At 36.0% G+C, this 17,300-nt stretch overlaps 1 protein-coding gene across 5 annotated transcripts in view; it reads right to left on the bottom strand.

Moving 5' to 3' along the window:
• Positions 1-3,140: 3,140 nt before the first annotated feature.
• Positions 3,141-17,300, bottom strand: part of tox3 (TOX high mobility group box family member 3) — a 109,731-nt gene continuing 95,571 nt past the window's right edge. For 3 of the 5 annotated variants that reach the window (XM_072279577.1, XM_072279579.1, XM_072279578.1), the window contains 5 exons: positions 16,359-16,586; positions 14,541-14,621; positions 10,745-11,515; positions 6,464-6,639; positions 3,141-5,047 (listed from right to left, as the gene is read on the bottom strand). In XM_072279577.1, the coding sequence (XP_072135678.1) occupies positions 4,987-5,047; positions 6,464-6,639; positions 10,745-11,515; positions 14,541-14,621; positions 16,359-16,586 (1,317 nt within the window). In that variant the 3' untranslated portion in view covers positions 3,141-4,986. Of the gene's footprint in view, positions 5,048-6,463; positions 6,640-10,585; positions 11,516-14,540; positions 14,622-16,358; positions 16,587-17,300 lie in introns of those variants that run through there. The other 2 variants (XM_072279580.1, XM_072279581.1) reach the window with 2 other exon arrangements.

Below are 17,300 nucleotides of genomic sequence, written 5' to 3'. Positions count from 1 at the left end.
GGAAACAATGAGGTGGAAATTCAGCCAGCTATTGAAAGGGTTGCCAGTAGGTAGGTAGGTGGATCACATTGGTAGTTTGCTTTCAAATAAGGGGTTTGAAATGAGAATTTTATTAACCCGTTCATTCATCAAACATATAATTATCATATCTCCTTAATCACATGTATAGGTTGATTCCATTTTATAGACATGGTTAAACTCTGTCTCTGGTCATTTCTCAGGTCTGCTGAATAATCATGTTGTAGATATAACCAACAAAACCATTTTAACAATCACTTTAATCACTGTAATGTTTAAGGCTAAATATTATGGAGTACGATTGACTATTTATGTAATGACATCCTGACTGATTATTATGATTATTTTTACTGGTGAAAGGATCAGTATTAAGATTCGGGACAGCATTTATTGAAGATACTCTGAAACAGCACTTTCATGTAGGCAGGCATAGGAACAGGCAGGGAATGGAGGGGTATAAACCATGTGTAGCAGGTGGGAATAGATTGGATTGGGATTATGGTCAATGCAGATATTGTCAGCTGAATGACCAATTTCTGTGCTGTACTACATTCCATGTTGTGCTACAGATGGAGTGGTAAGGTCTGAGTACTGGGAGATGGCAATAACAATTAGCAGACCATAAACATTCAGACAAGGGCCTGGCATCTACATCCGTTATGAAAATTATACAGACTATCAACAGGCTTTTCTTTGCAAAGTAAAACCACCGACCTGACCACTATCCTCATGACAAGATAATTGTCAACATTTGAAGGCTCAACTGTTCTCATAATTTTGTCCTCTGATAGGAACCTATTTTCAGGCCGACCTCTTGCCCTCTGTAGAATAAAACAGCAGAAATGCTACTAATCCTATGTTGAACTACGGAAACCATTTGGGAATTTAAGCCCTTAAGGTATGTGGGAGCCAAAAGCGTGAGAAATCTAAATCTTGATTGCAACTCACCTCAGAAATAATACTTTTAACCATAACCAGATATGTTTAAACTTCACAGAGAGCCCATCTCCTAAGCTGTCATTAAATATATTGCAGAAAGAAGTTTTACATGCATAAGAGGACTAATATGTTTGGGTATTTTCATATATGTTTGTATGTGATTTGAAATACTTCTAACCTTAAATTAATGGGAATGAATTGTGAATTATGAAAAGGATATGTAGAGCATACCTTCTTTGAGCTTATCATTTTCACTCACCTTCTACCTTTTGCACTTCCTTCAATCAATGAACTAATTGAGTTAAATGCTTAAGTACTTGCAAAACCGTATTGATTAAAATACTTTCTCCAGTAGCTTATTTTTCTATATTATCCAGATAGAAACTGAATAATTATTAGTTAGATATTAGAAAACTGAAGTATCAATGTGTCTCAATGCATATTAATTATTTGGTAATTTATGTGTGTTGTGACTGTGATCAAAGTCACCAAAAAGACACTGAAGTTGGTGATATAGAAGTTTTTATTCATCACAACAAGCAGGCATCTTACTGTGAGGCTCAGTAGAGGCTCACAAACCCAAAAGTACATCACAGTTTTATACCCTTAAGATCAAAGGTAACAGCAGGTGATTCAAAACAATTTCAATAGTTACAATGACATCACTCACTTCAATATTTTGGGTTGACATTGTTTCCTTTAAATTACATATCTACAGTGACAGACAGCTCTGAATGTTCAAACACCTTTGTTACAAAGTTATTCGCACAATAGTCTAAAAGTTTCTGAAGACAGAGAGCCAGACAACCAAAATTAATGTTGTTGGGACTGTCGCTGAGTACATAAATATCCTGAGTACACAAAATACTATTGATTGCCTATACTTGTGACCGCTTTTGATATGCTAAGTGACAACATCAAACTGGTCTGCCAGTTTGAACTCAAGTCACAAAGGTGAAAATAATTTAGCCCATGTGCCTATTTTGGTGCAGACCAATTAATACAACCCTATTGTCTTCATGTTTGACTCATGCATGAGCAAATATCTCATGGTCATTATTTTGCAAACCATATCTCTTAATCTGTGGGATTTTAATTTCCGTTTACTGCTTGCCATTTACAATAAGAACAGAAGACTGGTTCTTCCTTGAATTAGTATCTGCTATATTCACATAACTTCAGAATACTCCCTAACAATGTGCATAATTTACAATTTGTTGCAGTTCTCAAGAGCCATCTATGATATTAATGATTATAAAAGGCTAATTTAGCTTTCTCAGCCTAAATGCAAACAACTACTTAGATGAAACATCATAGAGGTTTAGTACCCTGAGGAGAGGGAAGGTTGCAAAGAGAATTGGATAGGGATTATCTCAGTATCCCAAAATTAATTACCTGGAGGTTCGCAGAGGCTAGGAATAGCCACTGAACAAGCAGTGTCCAGTTCTATCTGCTCCTCACTTATTGCTGATGCTGATTTCATTAAGAGTCACTACTACTACTTCTTAATCACACACTCCCAATCTCAAGCAATTATCTATAGAAATTCTGTTAGTTACTTGTTTGATTGGCCGAAAATGTATCTGTTCAAATGTCCCAACCCAATACCAATTTCAGGCAGAGTTCTTTCTGATACTGGCTACCCACAAAGATTAACTACCACTTTTAGATCATACAGCCTTCTGTCCACTGTTGTAGCTTGCTCTATTGCACCAGAGCAACCTAATAAGGTTCATTATACATAACCATGGAGGAATTGGAGGCAATCATCCAAAATTGAAAAGAAATTGATGGTGAACCTGGGTCAAACACCCATCCAAAGATGGTCTCAGGAGGTCCAAAGTAGTTTTAAGCTTGGATCTCACTTGAGGGTAGTTGCCAGCTTGCAAGTTCAATTGCATGCTCCTCTGCAGCTTGTGGGCAGTACAATACTGAGAAACTGGGTGGTCAGAAGGCTGAGTGGGCCTTCAGCAAGAAGTGGCAAAGGTCTTTCCAATGTTGTCACCACCTCAAAATTGATGCTACCAAAGCACTCGTCCACCGACTCCTGGACAAATCAACTTGAAATTCTTCATCGCCATCCAACAGTAGTTTTATTCCAATGTGGTCTTTGGATGTCTGACAGCCATTGGTATAGGAACAGGGAATCAACAGAAAATAACCTTTTTTAAAAAAGCCACTAATTACACTTTTTTCATCATCTTTGAATCATTAGGATGGATAGCAGGTTTTTTTTTCTTGTCAAAAGGGATCTAAAACTGATGATCCAGGATCATAAGAGGCTTTCCCTACTTGAAAAAAAGGATCTACTTGTTCCTCCTCACAGTTAGCAACAGTAGCACCTCTTTTAATGAAGAACAGGATCCCAAATCTAACATGAAATTAACTACAGGTTTGAATTCAGTATCTAAGCTGGCAAAACACACTGGCAGATAAATTCAATTACACTGACATATTTGCCCAGGAAATCTCTTGATCATAAAATTATAGGACTAGTGTGGGCCACTAGGTCTTTCAAGTCTATTCTGCCATTTTACTACAGTATAGAAGATCTGTAACTGGACTTCATGACTATACCTCGATTCATAATCTTTACATAATCTTGCATCTGTTTTGTCAGAGAACTTGCTCACTACACAATGTCATTGGAACAGGAGTAACTCTCAGAAACCCTCATTAATACATTTTGCAAATTTTAATAACATTGCTAACCTGAGTGCAGGTTCAGGGTGAGTAGTTGGACCTACAACATTACAGTGACTTTCTTGACCTTGGAACCATCTAGATTCCCCAGTTCTTCTGTATTCTGGTGGATTTAGTTGTCCTACATGGGTTGTGACACATCCGTCATTGTAATACCCTGATGTACGAATTGATAATTATGTGGAAAAAATGTCAGAGTGCTGTCTTCCACAATGGGAAATTTATCTTTCATGTGGTTCACGACACAGTCTCTGAAGTATTTTCATGTCTCTTTTTATTACAGCCAAAATAAGGAAATTAAAGATCAATTACAATAGAGAAAGAAAACTGTTGTTTCTGAATGAAGAAACATGTTTCACTGCATGGTCGATCATTAATACATCAGCTATTGTTTCTCAATAATTAAACCTTAAATAAGAACACATTTTAATACAAAAAATTTAAATACAGAAGTAAAAATATTAAACATTATTGATTTTGGTTTATGGGCTTTTCTTTCTCTAGCCATTTCTAACTTGACTACTACATTAAAGAGGAGCTTTTTAAAAGCATTTGGCCTTATGCACAGAACTCTTCTTTAAAGAAGCCACAGTTCAACGGAACAGACTATGCTAAGAAATTGCTATACAAAAAGCAATTCCTACAATACAGTACATATTAAAATAATGCTTTTTGGTTGCAGAAATAGAAACTAATAATGAAAAAGATTTTGCATGGATATCACATAATTGCTTGATTACATGATGAACCTGGTTTCTTAAGAACTTAGAAAATAATTACATCTTTGAGAAACCAATGTTCCTAAAGTTGATCATTGTGTACAATAGGTAAAATGGAAAGATTTTCTGAACAAAAAAAATCTAATTTCCCCTTTAAGCCATTAGAAAGTGATAGAGCTATGGTTAAAAAAAAGTAATTAGCATTCCATTTAAGTATTATGCTTCACTCAGTACTTTATGTCTTGACTGGTCACAATGACATCACTGTCACAAAAGAAGTTTTTCCATCTGAGTCTTCTCACAGTCTTCAGCAATCATGCAGAGGCATGTCATTTACTAAAAGCCATGCCCTTTAAGTTCATGTCAAACAAAATAATCATCTGAAGCTACATTACACAATGTAAAATGGCCAGCTCTCCAGGCACTGGCAGAAATGGCAGGTGGGCCTAAAGAAAGTCTGTACAGCCTGTCACTGGAAAGCCTTCTGAAGTCTGTGCCCATGTAGCTACAAGGAAACAAAGCATGTCAGGCTTCCTTTCAGAACATCTTCTTGGCAGTCCGTCTGATAAATGCTGAGTTTTGGCTCAAAAATGTTGATGGCAAATCTTCACTTCACCGAAGCAGTATTGCTCTGATTACGAGAGGCAACCCACGCCATGAAGATATCCCTATAGAAGACATGAGAGTTTAACCTTACTGCTATTAGATTTAATCTCAAGCAAAATTAGACACACATTTTCTCTACCAATCTTGACAAGAGAATGATTATGACATTTAAACAGAGGATTGAGATTAGATTTTTAGTGACAAAATATGTTTTAGTTTTTAGAAAAATATTATGTATTTTATTTAAATTATCATTTTAAGAAACCTATCAGACAAAAAGCAATAAATAAGATACACGTTGACAGATCAGTCTTTTCATCTCATTGTAATGACATCACTCATCTTAGAATTTCAGACCGGCTCACAAAATATTTGTAACTGAAAGTAGTAACAGAAAGACATCCATTTCAGTCAAATGCTCTGCAGTTTTGCAATCCCCCATTCACTAAGTGATGGTTTAACTGACCAGTGTGATTCAACCAGGAATGGTAGTAATAAAAAATTTGCACCTTAACACCAATGGTAATTTTTCAAATTACATTCATACTCCAGGTGCAAGTAACTGCTCACAAAGCATCACCATGTACACAATGGCAATGCTAACAACAGCAAATAACGATATCCAGCGATATTTTTATTTCTGCTTGTCGTTTCCACATCTTGCTCTTTATCACTGTCAGGAAGGAATGTGACACTGGCAAGCGTATCAATTTTTCCATGGGTTAGCAATAGGAAAATATCAACAATTCATGACTTTTTTTTTTAAGACGTATGTTTCACAGTTCCATCTACGCCATATGAAGACAGAATTCACTTTTATGTTTTCATTCAGAGCTACAATGAAAAGAAACAATTAAATAGTTTAATGTTGCAATAGCTGATATTGTTGTTTACACTAAGGCAGAATAAAAGATTTCAGGATTCATATTCATATCCAGTCCTTCAAAAGAATATAAAATAATATATAAAGACCATGTCCTTAACATATGCCATACAGTTTCCCATTGCGAATGGATGGTTACAGTATTTACCAGCAATTCGAAAATGCCATTGTTTCAGGACTCCTATCATTGTAATAACGTTTAACCACAATGATCTATGCTCCATCAACTAAGAATATTAGTATTATAATCAGAAGATTCATCTTCCAGTACATTTGTACACTCAATGGGTTAATCACTATTTGATTTCTGCCAACTGACAAGGATTGATGGCTGATAAGTTTTGCATAATGAAAATAGATATCCAGGGAGGGGATGTATTGTCATGTCTAAAACAACATAAAGTGTGTTGCCTAATTCTTGTTTTCAGCCACAAAAGGGCTTGCACTGGATATATCCATTTAACTGCCTACCACTGTGGGTTGAGATTTTGATTTAATTTGTGCATACTGCTTCCAAACTGTGTGTTTTGAAAAAATACATTTTCATTTAGATATTGTAACTAATCTGATAAAACAGGTATATGTGAAATGTTACCTGCAGTGGTTAACTACACACTCGCTGCTACAGTATTCATTATCCCACTCCACGCTCTGGATTGGTGGATTTGTGCAGCCAGTCCTCATGCATCGTATTGGAGTGGTAGCACCCACAGGAGTTGGTGGGGGAGAGCTGATGATAGGCTGGACTTCAGGCGGAGGTGGTGAAAAGGTCTGGAAGTAGTTAAAAACTATTTAAATAGGTAATTTTTTCCTCTAATTAATCCAATGTTTAAATGGCTCTGAAGTGGAGGGTAAGGAGCTGGTGAAATTTTCTATCCCTGTGGTGCCCAAACAAGATGTAAATGTAGTATCAACAGTTGGCAAGGAATAATGATACCAACAGTCCTTGTAATGAATAAATGGGGGTCTCTACAATGTGGATTCAGTCCTATTAGCTTGTCTTCATATATTGAGTGTGAAGCTGCATACTTGCTGTAGCCTCATGCTAAGTACAGAGAGTGCACAATGGACAAGAATAAAGAAAATACCCAATCTGACCCCGAATTCTGTCTAAGGTCAAGCACTAAACTTTATACATGGTAACAAAACTCACAATCATTCTTTTCAAAGGAGGGAGTGACCTGTAGATACTGGAATGAAGAAAACCATACTTTGGCTTCCAACAGACAAGGACCAGCAAGGATTGCATACAAATTAGGTAGGCAAAGTACTCCACAACAAAAGGGGGGTCATTTTAGGCACAAATCAGCATTATATTCAGAGAGCTTGCCCTTGTAGAGTCTGCACAACAATTAGTAATTACTATTCAAATTAAAAATGAGTAAAAACACCATTTTGCACACTTTAATCTTTGAAATTAATTGGGACAACAATATATGGTTCAAGTATGCTATCGTGCCTTGCATCTTTGCATTTTCAGACTGGTGCTTGCACCAGAAAACTGTTGGAGACACTTTTTGAAGATTTGCATCTTTGTTATATGCAACACAATTATAAAAAGATGAACAAAAGGAAAAACACACACTGAGACATTTTCCTGCCTCCTTCCTTCCTTTATCTGATACTATATGGCAATCCCACGTTTCCATGGGAACAAACAGATAAACAGTATTGAAAGAAAACAATGATAGATTACATGTACATGGGGTGTCATATCCAATTAAATCAAATTGACTGTGTACTGCAGAATACTGCTGCCCTCACAGCAGATCAATAAATATGAGCTAAATCCAACAAAGTTCTCTTATGTTTTCCCATCCAAATCTACTAAGTCCAAGACAGATCATGCTACTCTGATCCAAGTACTGCCTGCTAAGGGGGCAGGTGGTGAACAGACACCATTCAATCGTGGCCTATTCAGTCCAAACTACTCTAACACTCCATTCATGCATAGCAAAACACCATCTGGTCCTATTTTCCCTCCAGCAATCACAGCTGACCAAAAACGATGATAACAGCTGTTACAAAACAAAAGCCAAACAAAGGGGCAAGAAAGGTTATACTCAAGTCCAGTATTACAAACTACTCCATGAAGTGGGTAATAGAAAGAATCTTTCCAAATGCTTAAAGACTATTCAATAGAGCAAGGCAGAAGACACTGGTTAAACCTGAGATATTTAATCCATCTGTCTCGTAATACTCCAAACATCAATGGGTCAGGTGATAATGGTTGACTGAAATTATGCTGTATACAGTCACCAGGATTGTTGTACTCTAACTTAGTGATTAATGACCTAGTGCCAACTATAATTAAAACTTTGTGTTCATTCAACTAATGCAAAGTTGTTTAATGGGAATAATGATACAGCTCTCCACCAGCATGTTAAAAATCCCTGTGTGTAATCTTGCCGCATTAGATGAAAACAAATAAAATTATTTAAGCCTAACTGTTAAACTCCTTACTTTTCTATGCGATGGTACATTATTGACATGTTAAACATTTGTGCCATGAATAGGCAATGAAGGGCCTGAAAAATTCTGTTCTTGCAAGTGAGATATCACATCATAATTTTACATTGGAGGCAGCTAATTTCCCTGGGGCAGAATGAGTCATGCAAACTTTGATGTCTGAAATAGCCAAAAATAAACATAAATTAAAATATGATTCATATTACTCTTTTGTCAGAAGTAAAAGTGTAATTATACCTGACAATAAAATATAAAAAGCTAATTTACAGCAAATTATCTCAATGCCTAATTCATATTAATTTTCTGATAGCAGATGAAATGTTAATTGGAGGAGATAATTTCCTCACACAAAGCTTTCTTTTCTTCCCATCTAATTTATTCTGAGCAATGGATTTAAGAATTTAATCAGATATACACCACTACACCATTAAATATTTGTACACAGGGATCAAAATGCTGAACAGTTGCAGAGCAAATGAGAAATGCATGTTACTTATCAATGAAACACTGTAGTTCAGCCTCAACACAATACCTGCTATTTTGTGACTGCTTATTATTTTAATTTCTGTTTACATCTAATAGCTGGTAGCTGTGGACACATAGACTCTAGCATGTACCCCAGTGTGTATTGGGATTCCAGTCATGCATGACACTTGCTGTTTTTAATTTTTATTTTATCATCAGCAGTTTAAGGTTGTTGCCAGTGCTAATTTGCAATTTTAACCAGACTTCTCCACTATAGCTTCTGACAGGACAGATGCTGTAATTAATCACTAGAGACAGCTGGGGACGGCAGCCATGCTGTTCCAGAGAACATTATAATGGCAGCCTCATTTCTGAAGCACTTGGATGAGAAATGAAATAATGTGAACTGCTAATCCCATCTGTGTGGAGGCAGTATGCACAAAGGTGCTCAGTACTTCTTTCTCAATGCTATTAATACAAATTACAAATTCATTTACTGATGAACGATTAGACAACTGATAAGATCTTTTACTACTGCCAACTATTTAGAACACAGTTTAATTCAATGAATGTTATTTCTTAAATACATTATCTTAGATTCTTATTAGTATTCCTATATGTGCTGTGCATTTACATGAGCTATTATTCTAGTTTTGCATTTGCAGAGTAGCATGTTATCCTGAAATGTCTTGTTGATGAAATGTGGGGAGGATAATCAAAAAAAAAAATTTGGCATTAAATATCCTAAGAGAATTTAAAGGAAAAATATAGTTAATAAAATGTGAGGCAATCTGAGACTAGTTGAAGTAGTTTTTAATTCATTTCCTGCTTCATCAAATCAAATTCATTATGCATTCGATATTCTGTTCAACATTGCTCACTGGAGATAGTGAAGCAGATGGATTTTATTTGCAAAGCAGCATACCAGTACATAGAGTGTAACTGCATTTTCCTGATCATCATCCAATTGTAAAATCAGATAATCAGTGTGTTATCTGTGGGGTTCATTTCAGAAGTGTGAAAGGACCATCGATACTAATGAATTATGAAGGCCTTCCTCAAGAGTGAACTAAATCCAATAAGATCTACACATTCTATGGAGTTTAAAGTAAATAGGATGGAATAAAAGGCTTCTTTTAGCCCCTAAGTAATATATTTGTTGATTTCCCACCAAGAAAAAAAAAATCAATATTAGTTGTTCTGTGGTTGATGCTCCTTATGGATTCCAATTCCTTTTTAATTGTAAGCTGACATTGCTCAAATAGTGGACATGATAATGAGAGCTTATATGAGACAATACTACAAGGGTAATCCTTATTTCATTTACTTGGTGTACAGACATAGAAGAGTGAAATTATATTAATTTCTGTAGAATAAAAATATAGAATGTGGTGATAATATTAAATTTTACTATGTTTGACTAATGGGAATGTTTTACTCAAAGCCATCAATTAAACCATAGATAGATTTGGTTTCACGTCAATCCTCGCTTAACTCATCTAATTGTGCAAGATTATTTCAATTTCTATATTGATTTGCAAAAATGGTTATAGCAATTACCACACAGTTTTATTTGCTATAATTTTTATTTAAACATTTTTGACTAGTTTTACATTTTCTTCAAAGTATGCAAAATGTGTTGCTGTACAAAATGTATTTTATACATAGTATGGAACGAAGCTAAAATGCTCAGTTTCACATTATAATGAATAAACTTAATGGGTGCATAATTCATTACTAAAAATCCATTGGTGATCAGTATATTACAAGACAAAGAAGATCCTGAAGTATGTTTTTTTTATTATAACAAACAGCTTGAGGTAATCAGTACACCAGATACATCAATTTATGAAATACCACTCAATTCCCATTTTAGCAATATTAGTCACATGGCACATCAACTTGATTCACAGGGAATTTTCCATTTTTAATACTTACTGACCTGTGGCAATACTTGGGTCTGGGCCTGGGTTTGTAGTGGAGATTGCTGTTGTTGCTGGACTGGCTGTGGACTTGACCGTGTGGGAAGAGGAGAAGTTATCTGTGAGGCCACCACTGACTGCGATGCAACAGGGGAATGCTGAGGTGGTGAGTGCTGAGGTGGGTGCTGCTGTTGCAGCTGCTGGATTTGCTGTTTCTGCATGTGTTGTAACTGCATTTGCTGTAACTGCTGCTGGATCTGTTGCTGCTGCAACTGCTGGTGCAACTGTTGCTGCATGTGCTGCTGAATTTGCTGTTGCTGCATTTGATGGTGCATTTGCTGCTGCTGCATTTGGTGCTGTTGGATTTGATGCTGATGCTGTATTTGCTGGTGCAGTTGCTGTTGCATGTGATGCTGCTGGAAGTGTTGCAACTGATGCTGTTGCATCTGCTGTATTTGGTGTTGCTGAGGCTGCAGTGGAGGGCTTAACTGGGGTGTGGGTGAAGTGGGGACCATAGTAGTGCCAATAGAAGTACCCATGGGGGTGGCAATGTTTGTTGACATGTTTGGTGTGATAGAAACAGATGCCAGCTGATTGCCTTGCAGGGACAATCTCATTGGTTTGGGGGCAATTGCCCTTGGCAGTGTCTGTTGCAGGGACTGAGTTGACACTGAAACAGATGCATGCTGCGAAAGTGATGAATTCATAAGGAGCGAGGTTGAAAGGCTCGTCGATGCCAAAGTCTGCTGCACAGAACGCATGGTCTGCGCTTCCGCTGATTCTGCAGCAGCCTGTGAAAAGAACAAAATGCAGCAACCTTAAACTAAGTAATGCACGTGACCTCTATATCCATATGTAATGGTGATAATACTATTGACTGAGAAGTAATTGTGCATCTCCACATCACTTGAACTTAGCTAACTTTTCCCCACTGCTTTGAGGTATATTCCACATCATTGGTAGTAGTTGGAGCAGACTGATAAAGTCTGCATTTTCTTTTATGGATGGTAATTTGTTACACATCACTGTAGAATAGCTTAAAACATCAGAGAAATGGGAATCAATGCTTCAACATATCACCTTTGTTATTTTGTTGTTGAGATTAATGATAACGCAGACTTGATTCAAGAGAATTTCCGTAGCATAGACCAACCCAATACTTTGCTAAACAGAATACACAAACATAAATGGGAGGTTGAATAGGCCAAGCCACTACTTGAACAAAAAGAATCAGTTATGATTAAGTGACATGGAAGTATTTAACAACTTTTCCTTTCTATTCAGTATATTTTTGCAGTGAAATGCACTGGAAACATTTTAATCAATTCTGGAGCACTTGAGGGATTTGGCTAGTTAGCTGGTAAATTAATATGTTGATCATTACCAGCTATAATGAAGGGGAAATATTTCAACCAGCCATGTGATAATAAGCTGCAATAAAAATCAGATATCAAAGGCATGCTGTGATGAATAATCATTTGGAGTAATTTTGAACCAATTATGAGAAATTGGAAGGTTATCTATCCATGAACATGCCTGTTACAAACATGATGGTTTGGACTTTGCAGTCAGTGGTACAGGGAACACAAGCCAAGCCACACTGACCACAATGAAAGCTGCTCATATAAATGTAGTGGGTTCTGTGGGGTTGTTTCTCTCAATTCTCTTATGACCTTCAGCCATGCATTCTTAATCAGGGACCTGTGCTATCGAGGAACAACAAAGTAATCAAAAATGCCAACCTAACTAAACATTTGAAGAACTCTTGCAGGCAACAACCAAAAGGTAGAGTTTATAATTCATGTTTTACACATTTTAAAGTAAACAAAAGAAAGCATGTCACATGTATTTAAGATTATAGTAGAATTAAAAATGTAAATCCTGTACAAAGTATTTTAAGCACCCTATTTTTTAAATCAAGGGATAGAGAGAAAGATATTTCATATTTGTGATAGAAATTTTATATCATAAGAAAAATAGTTGTACATCATTCAACAAAGCCTAATTTTTCCAATCACTTTTACCACAATAAGTTATTAGAAGTTTGAAGTTTGTATCAATTTATTTATTCAGTATTGGTTGCATCTGCAAAGAACGTCACATAACAATTCGTAATGGAGCAAGCAATGATTGACATCAACTTCTCGTTCTCTACATGGAGTTGCACAAGTGAATTTCTAGAGTTTTCTGTCAAACAGTGAATGTAGACAGAATGTCAAACAGTGTTTTCTGTCAAACAGTGATGTAAAGCCATGATTACTTTTGCTTTTTCAAACTGAGGGCCGAGAGCTTAATTTTCTTTTAAAACACTGAAAGATATGATTGTTAATCAATTGCTTACTTAGGTCTTTAAACAAGAATATATTTGTATCATTAGAAACTGATGAAGCTTTATGGAGAAAATGCCAGCATGTGCACCAAGTTGAATACAGCCTTGTTTATTCAGAATTCATTCAAAGGAATATCTTTTTGTTTAATATGTGTATAAGATATTGACTAAGGTAGATCTTCACACAAAAGGATCATGTTAAACTATTATTTTGAAATGATTCAACTTGATTCCTGATTGCCTGTTTACCTTTCCAGTGCATTGAATTTATTGAATGGAAACATTTCTCAATGCTTAAACAATAAATGTCAACATTTTTAGTTTCAAGTCTCTCATAAATAACACATAGAATCTCTGTAAATTAGCCAAATCTAACAAGAATATTAGACGCAGTTTGGAAGGTAATCATTTAAGGAATTAGGTAGGTTAAGGCATGAAAACAAGAGAATCTCTATCGCCAATCATCTCTGTAACATCTCATTCCAATTCTGAGGAAGCATGTTTAAGAGAACATAAATGCAATGAAGTTTATGAATCAAGATCTTCAGAACTCTCTCACACATACCGTCACGGCCACGGTCAATAATTATTTACCAGTATCTATGGATCCCTAGACCATCTCCACCCAGTTTGATTAATGCTCCTTCAAAATGAACTTACAGCCCAAATCCATCCCTCCTGCCAGACTTTAGGTCCCCTTCCCATTGTTTTGAGCTCAGTGGCCATTGGTGAGATCCATATCATAATAGGTGCAATATAATCTGGTAGTTTAACCCACTGGCATATTTTAGTTCTACAAAAGAAAGAAACAATATGGCATCATCATTCCAAAAGCTGAACAGTTCTCAGGGAAATGATGACATGCATTCACTGCTGAAATATAGGAAATGCATGGGTCTATTCTGCTAACAGCAAGATCCCCAAAGAATATGAAACAAATGACCAAACAATCTGCTTTAGTGAAAATATGCGAACGTTAAGTATTGGTCTCCCTCACTCTCAATTAAAAAGTATTGTGGGATCTTTCAAACCTACCAGAGAAACTCTCATTTTAATGTCTGATCTAAAAGACCATGTAGAAGTCCATCAGTCCTATATTAAGCTATCTACCTAGACTATTTCCTCAGATCCTAGCAGTGGGCCTTGAACTCATAACATTCTGACCTACATTTAAAATTTTGTTTAAAAATAAATTATATTTTCTTCCTCCGATGATAGAGCTGGTGAAAGATGTATGTTACCGCAGCAACTTATTCTAACAGAGATGACAAATGATGAAATGCAGCTTCTTTCCATAAATCCAATATGTGCTGCAGATATTTTTGTCACTCACTTTTTGTCACTTGTGATATAAAACCAAGTTCTGTTATGTGATTTGTGAAGGTTTAATTCAGTTTGACTCTCACAGTAACCCACGACCTAGCATGAACTATAAAAACCAGCATAAGCAAACAAACCACGTTCACAAAGCATCTTCAGAAAATTACCTTTGAAACAAGGCTGGCTCGGTAGGCAGCAAGAGCTTTTAGATACTCCTTTTTGGCAGCTTCTGTTTTTCTCTTATATACCTGTATTCAAAAGAAAAGCATATTCTCAAAGACTGTATGTTGCTTCAATATTTGTTAGCATTCTACAATTTTGAATTTTGCAACATGCAGCAATGTTGCATTTGATTAATATAAATTTGAAAATATTTTAGAAATGAAGACACAAATAGGTCTGTTAGCCCTTAGTACCTGATCCACCATGCAAGATCAAAACGTGGTTTCTACCCCAATACCACTTTCCATCAGTAACATTCTTTCCATTGATTCCCTTAATTAACTAAAGTATATTGAACTTTGCATTAAATATCCTCTGTGACAAGCTTTGAGCTCTCTTTAGTGAAGGAAGTTCTCCTCACCGTTTTTTTTTATAGCCAACCAAATATCTTGAAATGGTGATTCCTGGTTCTAGACACAACAGCCAAGTTTGTCTCTCCAAGAATCTTGCCAAGCCCATAGGAATTCTATACATTTCAATGAGATCATTTTTCAGCTCTCTAAACTCAAGACAGTACAAGACAAATAAGTCCTGCCGGAGGGTCTCGGCTTGAAACGTCGACTGTACTTTTCTCCCCCGTAGATGCTGCCAGGCCTGCTGAGTTCCTCCAGCATTTTGTGTGTGTCGTCAAGACAGTATAAGCCCAGTCTACATTTCGTCTCCTCATAGGACAATTACCCCATCCCAGCAATCAATGTAGTAAATCTTTGTTGTAGTTCCATTAGCAGGGAAAGCAATATTCACAAGGGCCCTAAATAATTTCAGGTCCATGTAAAAAAGTTAAAACAAATCATTTTCCTTCCTATTTGTTTATTGTATCTGCTGAGGTCCTTTTGAAGACTTCACTTTTCAACTGTCGACATTGAAGATAAACTCTACTTATCTATTTTTCTACTAAAGTGGATGACTTTGCATCTTTCAGCACAATATTCCATCTGCTCTCTCCTTGTCCATTCACATAGCCAGTCTATATCCCTGAAGTCTCTCAGTACTCTCTTCATAACTCGTTCTACACCACAACGTGATACATTCAGATTTAGATGATATAAAAGGGACCCAGTGCAAATTAAGAGTATAAGCTGAGCAGGGCCCAGACTAGTCTTATTCTTCTAAGTGGAAAATAACTTTATTCCTACCCTCCGTGTTCTATCTATAAACCAATCCAGTATGTTATCCTCATTTCTATGTAGCCCCATTTTGTTTGACAAGCTCTTTCTTGACAGCTTAAAGTCTTCTGACAGTCTGACACCATATGTCTGCCCTTATTTTGCTGTTGAGAACCACAAAACACTCATAGTTTTGTCAAACATGATATCCCTTTTATTAATTCATGCCAACACTGCCTAATCCTATTATTTAAATGCTGTGATAGCACTTCTATAATAATAGATTCTAATATTTTCTTTACTACCAATTGCTAGTTCAACTAATCTGTAGTTCCACACTTCCTCACTACCATATTTGTTTTAAAAAGTACTAGGTTTACCTTTGTTACCTTTAATTTTGTCAGAACCTTTGTATAATCCATGGACTTTGGGAATTTGACAATGTTGCTTTTTACTACTTGTAAATACTTGTACCCCAGAAGATGGGAAAAATGCTAGCTACATACTAATAGCATGCTTAAAATTGCCCTGTGGTATTATCAGTATCAGTTCCAATATATTACTACAATCCAGCTGCATTATCAAATCTATTTCATCTGCTAAAGATATGAATGATTGCAACTCCATCAACATCTATAGAGAAAATCTAGGAGTTACCTGTTTTTGTTCCTCTCCTAGGCTGTCCCACATTGATGCTACAATTTTAGAAACTTCTCCAAAAGTGGCATTGGGGTTTTGTCCTTTGATGGCAGCTTGAGTATCCCTGAAGAACAGAGCATAAGCCGACACTGGCTTCTGAGGCTCATTGGGATCTTTCTTCTTCTTCTTCTTTGGTGTCTTGGGTTTTTTTCCTGAATCAACTGCAGCTCGTTTCTCTACACTAACCTGAAATGGGTCACAAAAAAAATGGTCCATTACACAAAGTGCTCACTGCAAGGCAATTAAAATTGTAAGAATTTGTAAATGCTTTGGATTAAGTTAAGTTGAAAAATGATCATTCATTTAGGAATGTAATTCTCCCAACCATGGTAAATTGAAAGAACAAATATTTGTACATTTAGTTTTAGATAAATCAAAAAGAAATGACAATATATGAAATGGCTTTAGGCATTTAAATGTACAGTATACTTTTGAATCAAGCAGGATTTAGCAACAGCAGATCAAAGCTTTAGGCAATCAAACAGTAGCAGTCCTTTCTTGATCTAGATTAGCTAACTGGTTTTAAAACAATCTCCAAAGTGCTTGACAGAACAAAAGCAAATCAAGGCAGATTAATTAATCAAATATCATTCAAAGCAAACTCAAAAACCGCAATTATTTTATGAAAATTAACTGTGACATTCAATGGAACTGTTCATTTGCTTTTACTTTAAAATGGGCCTGAAGAAACTCAGTAATTATTGACCTTGAAATTTCATTTGTCTGCATTTCAACCAAACCACTTCTACAAATGAATCAAAATCATGAAAATAAACACTGCAATGAGCAAAGTCAATCTTTCTCGACATCAGAGTATTGAAGATTCTCAGTAAGAATAATGTCCATTAAAGATAAAAAGCTATAATATCATCTGCACATATAGCCTTAAATAGACACACT

This window comes from Mobula birostris, chromosome 15 (genome assembly GCF_030028105.1).
Source record: "Mobula birostris isolate sMobBir1 chromosome 15, sMobBir1.hap1, whole genome shotgun sequence".
In the NCBI taxonomy this organism is placed as follows: domain Eukaryota; kingdom Metazoa; phylum Chordata; class Chondrichthyes; order Myliobatiformes; family Myliobatidae; genus Mobula; species Mobula birostris.
The sequence above is the reverse complement of the archived record's forward strand: the minus strand, read 5'-3'. Positions and strand labels throughout refer to the sequence as shown.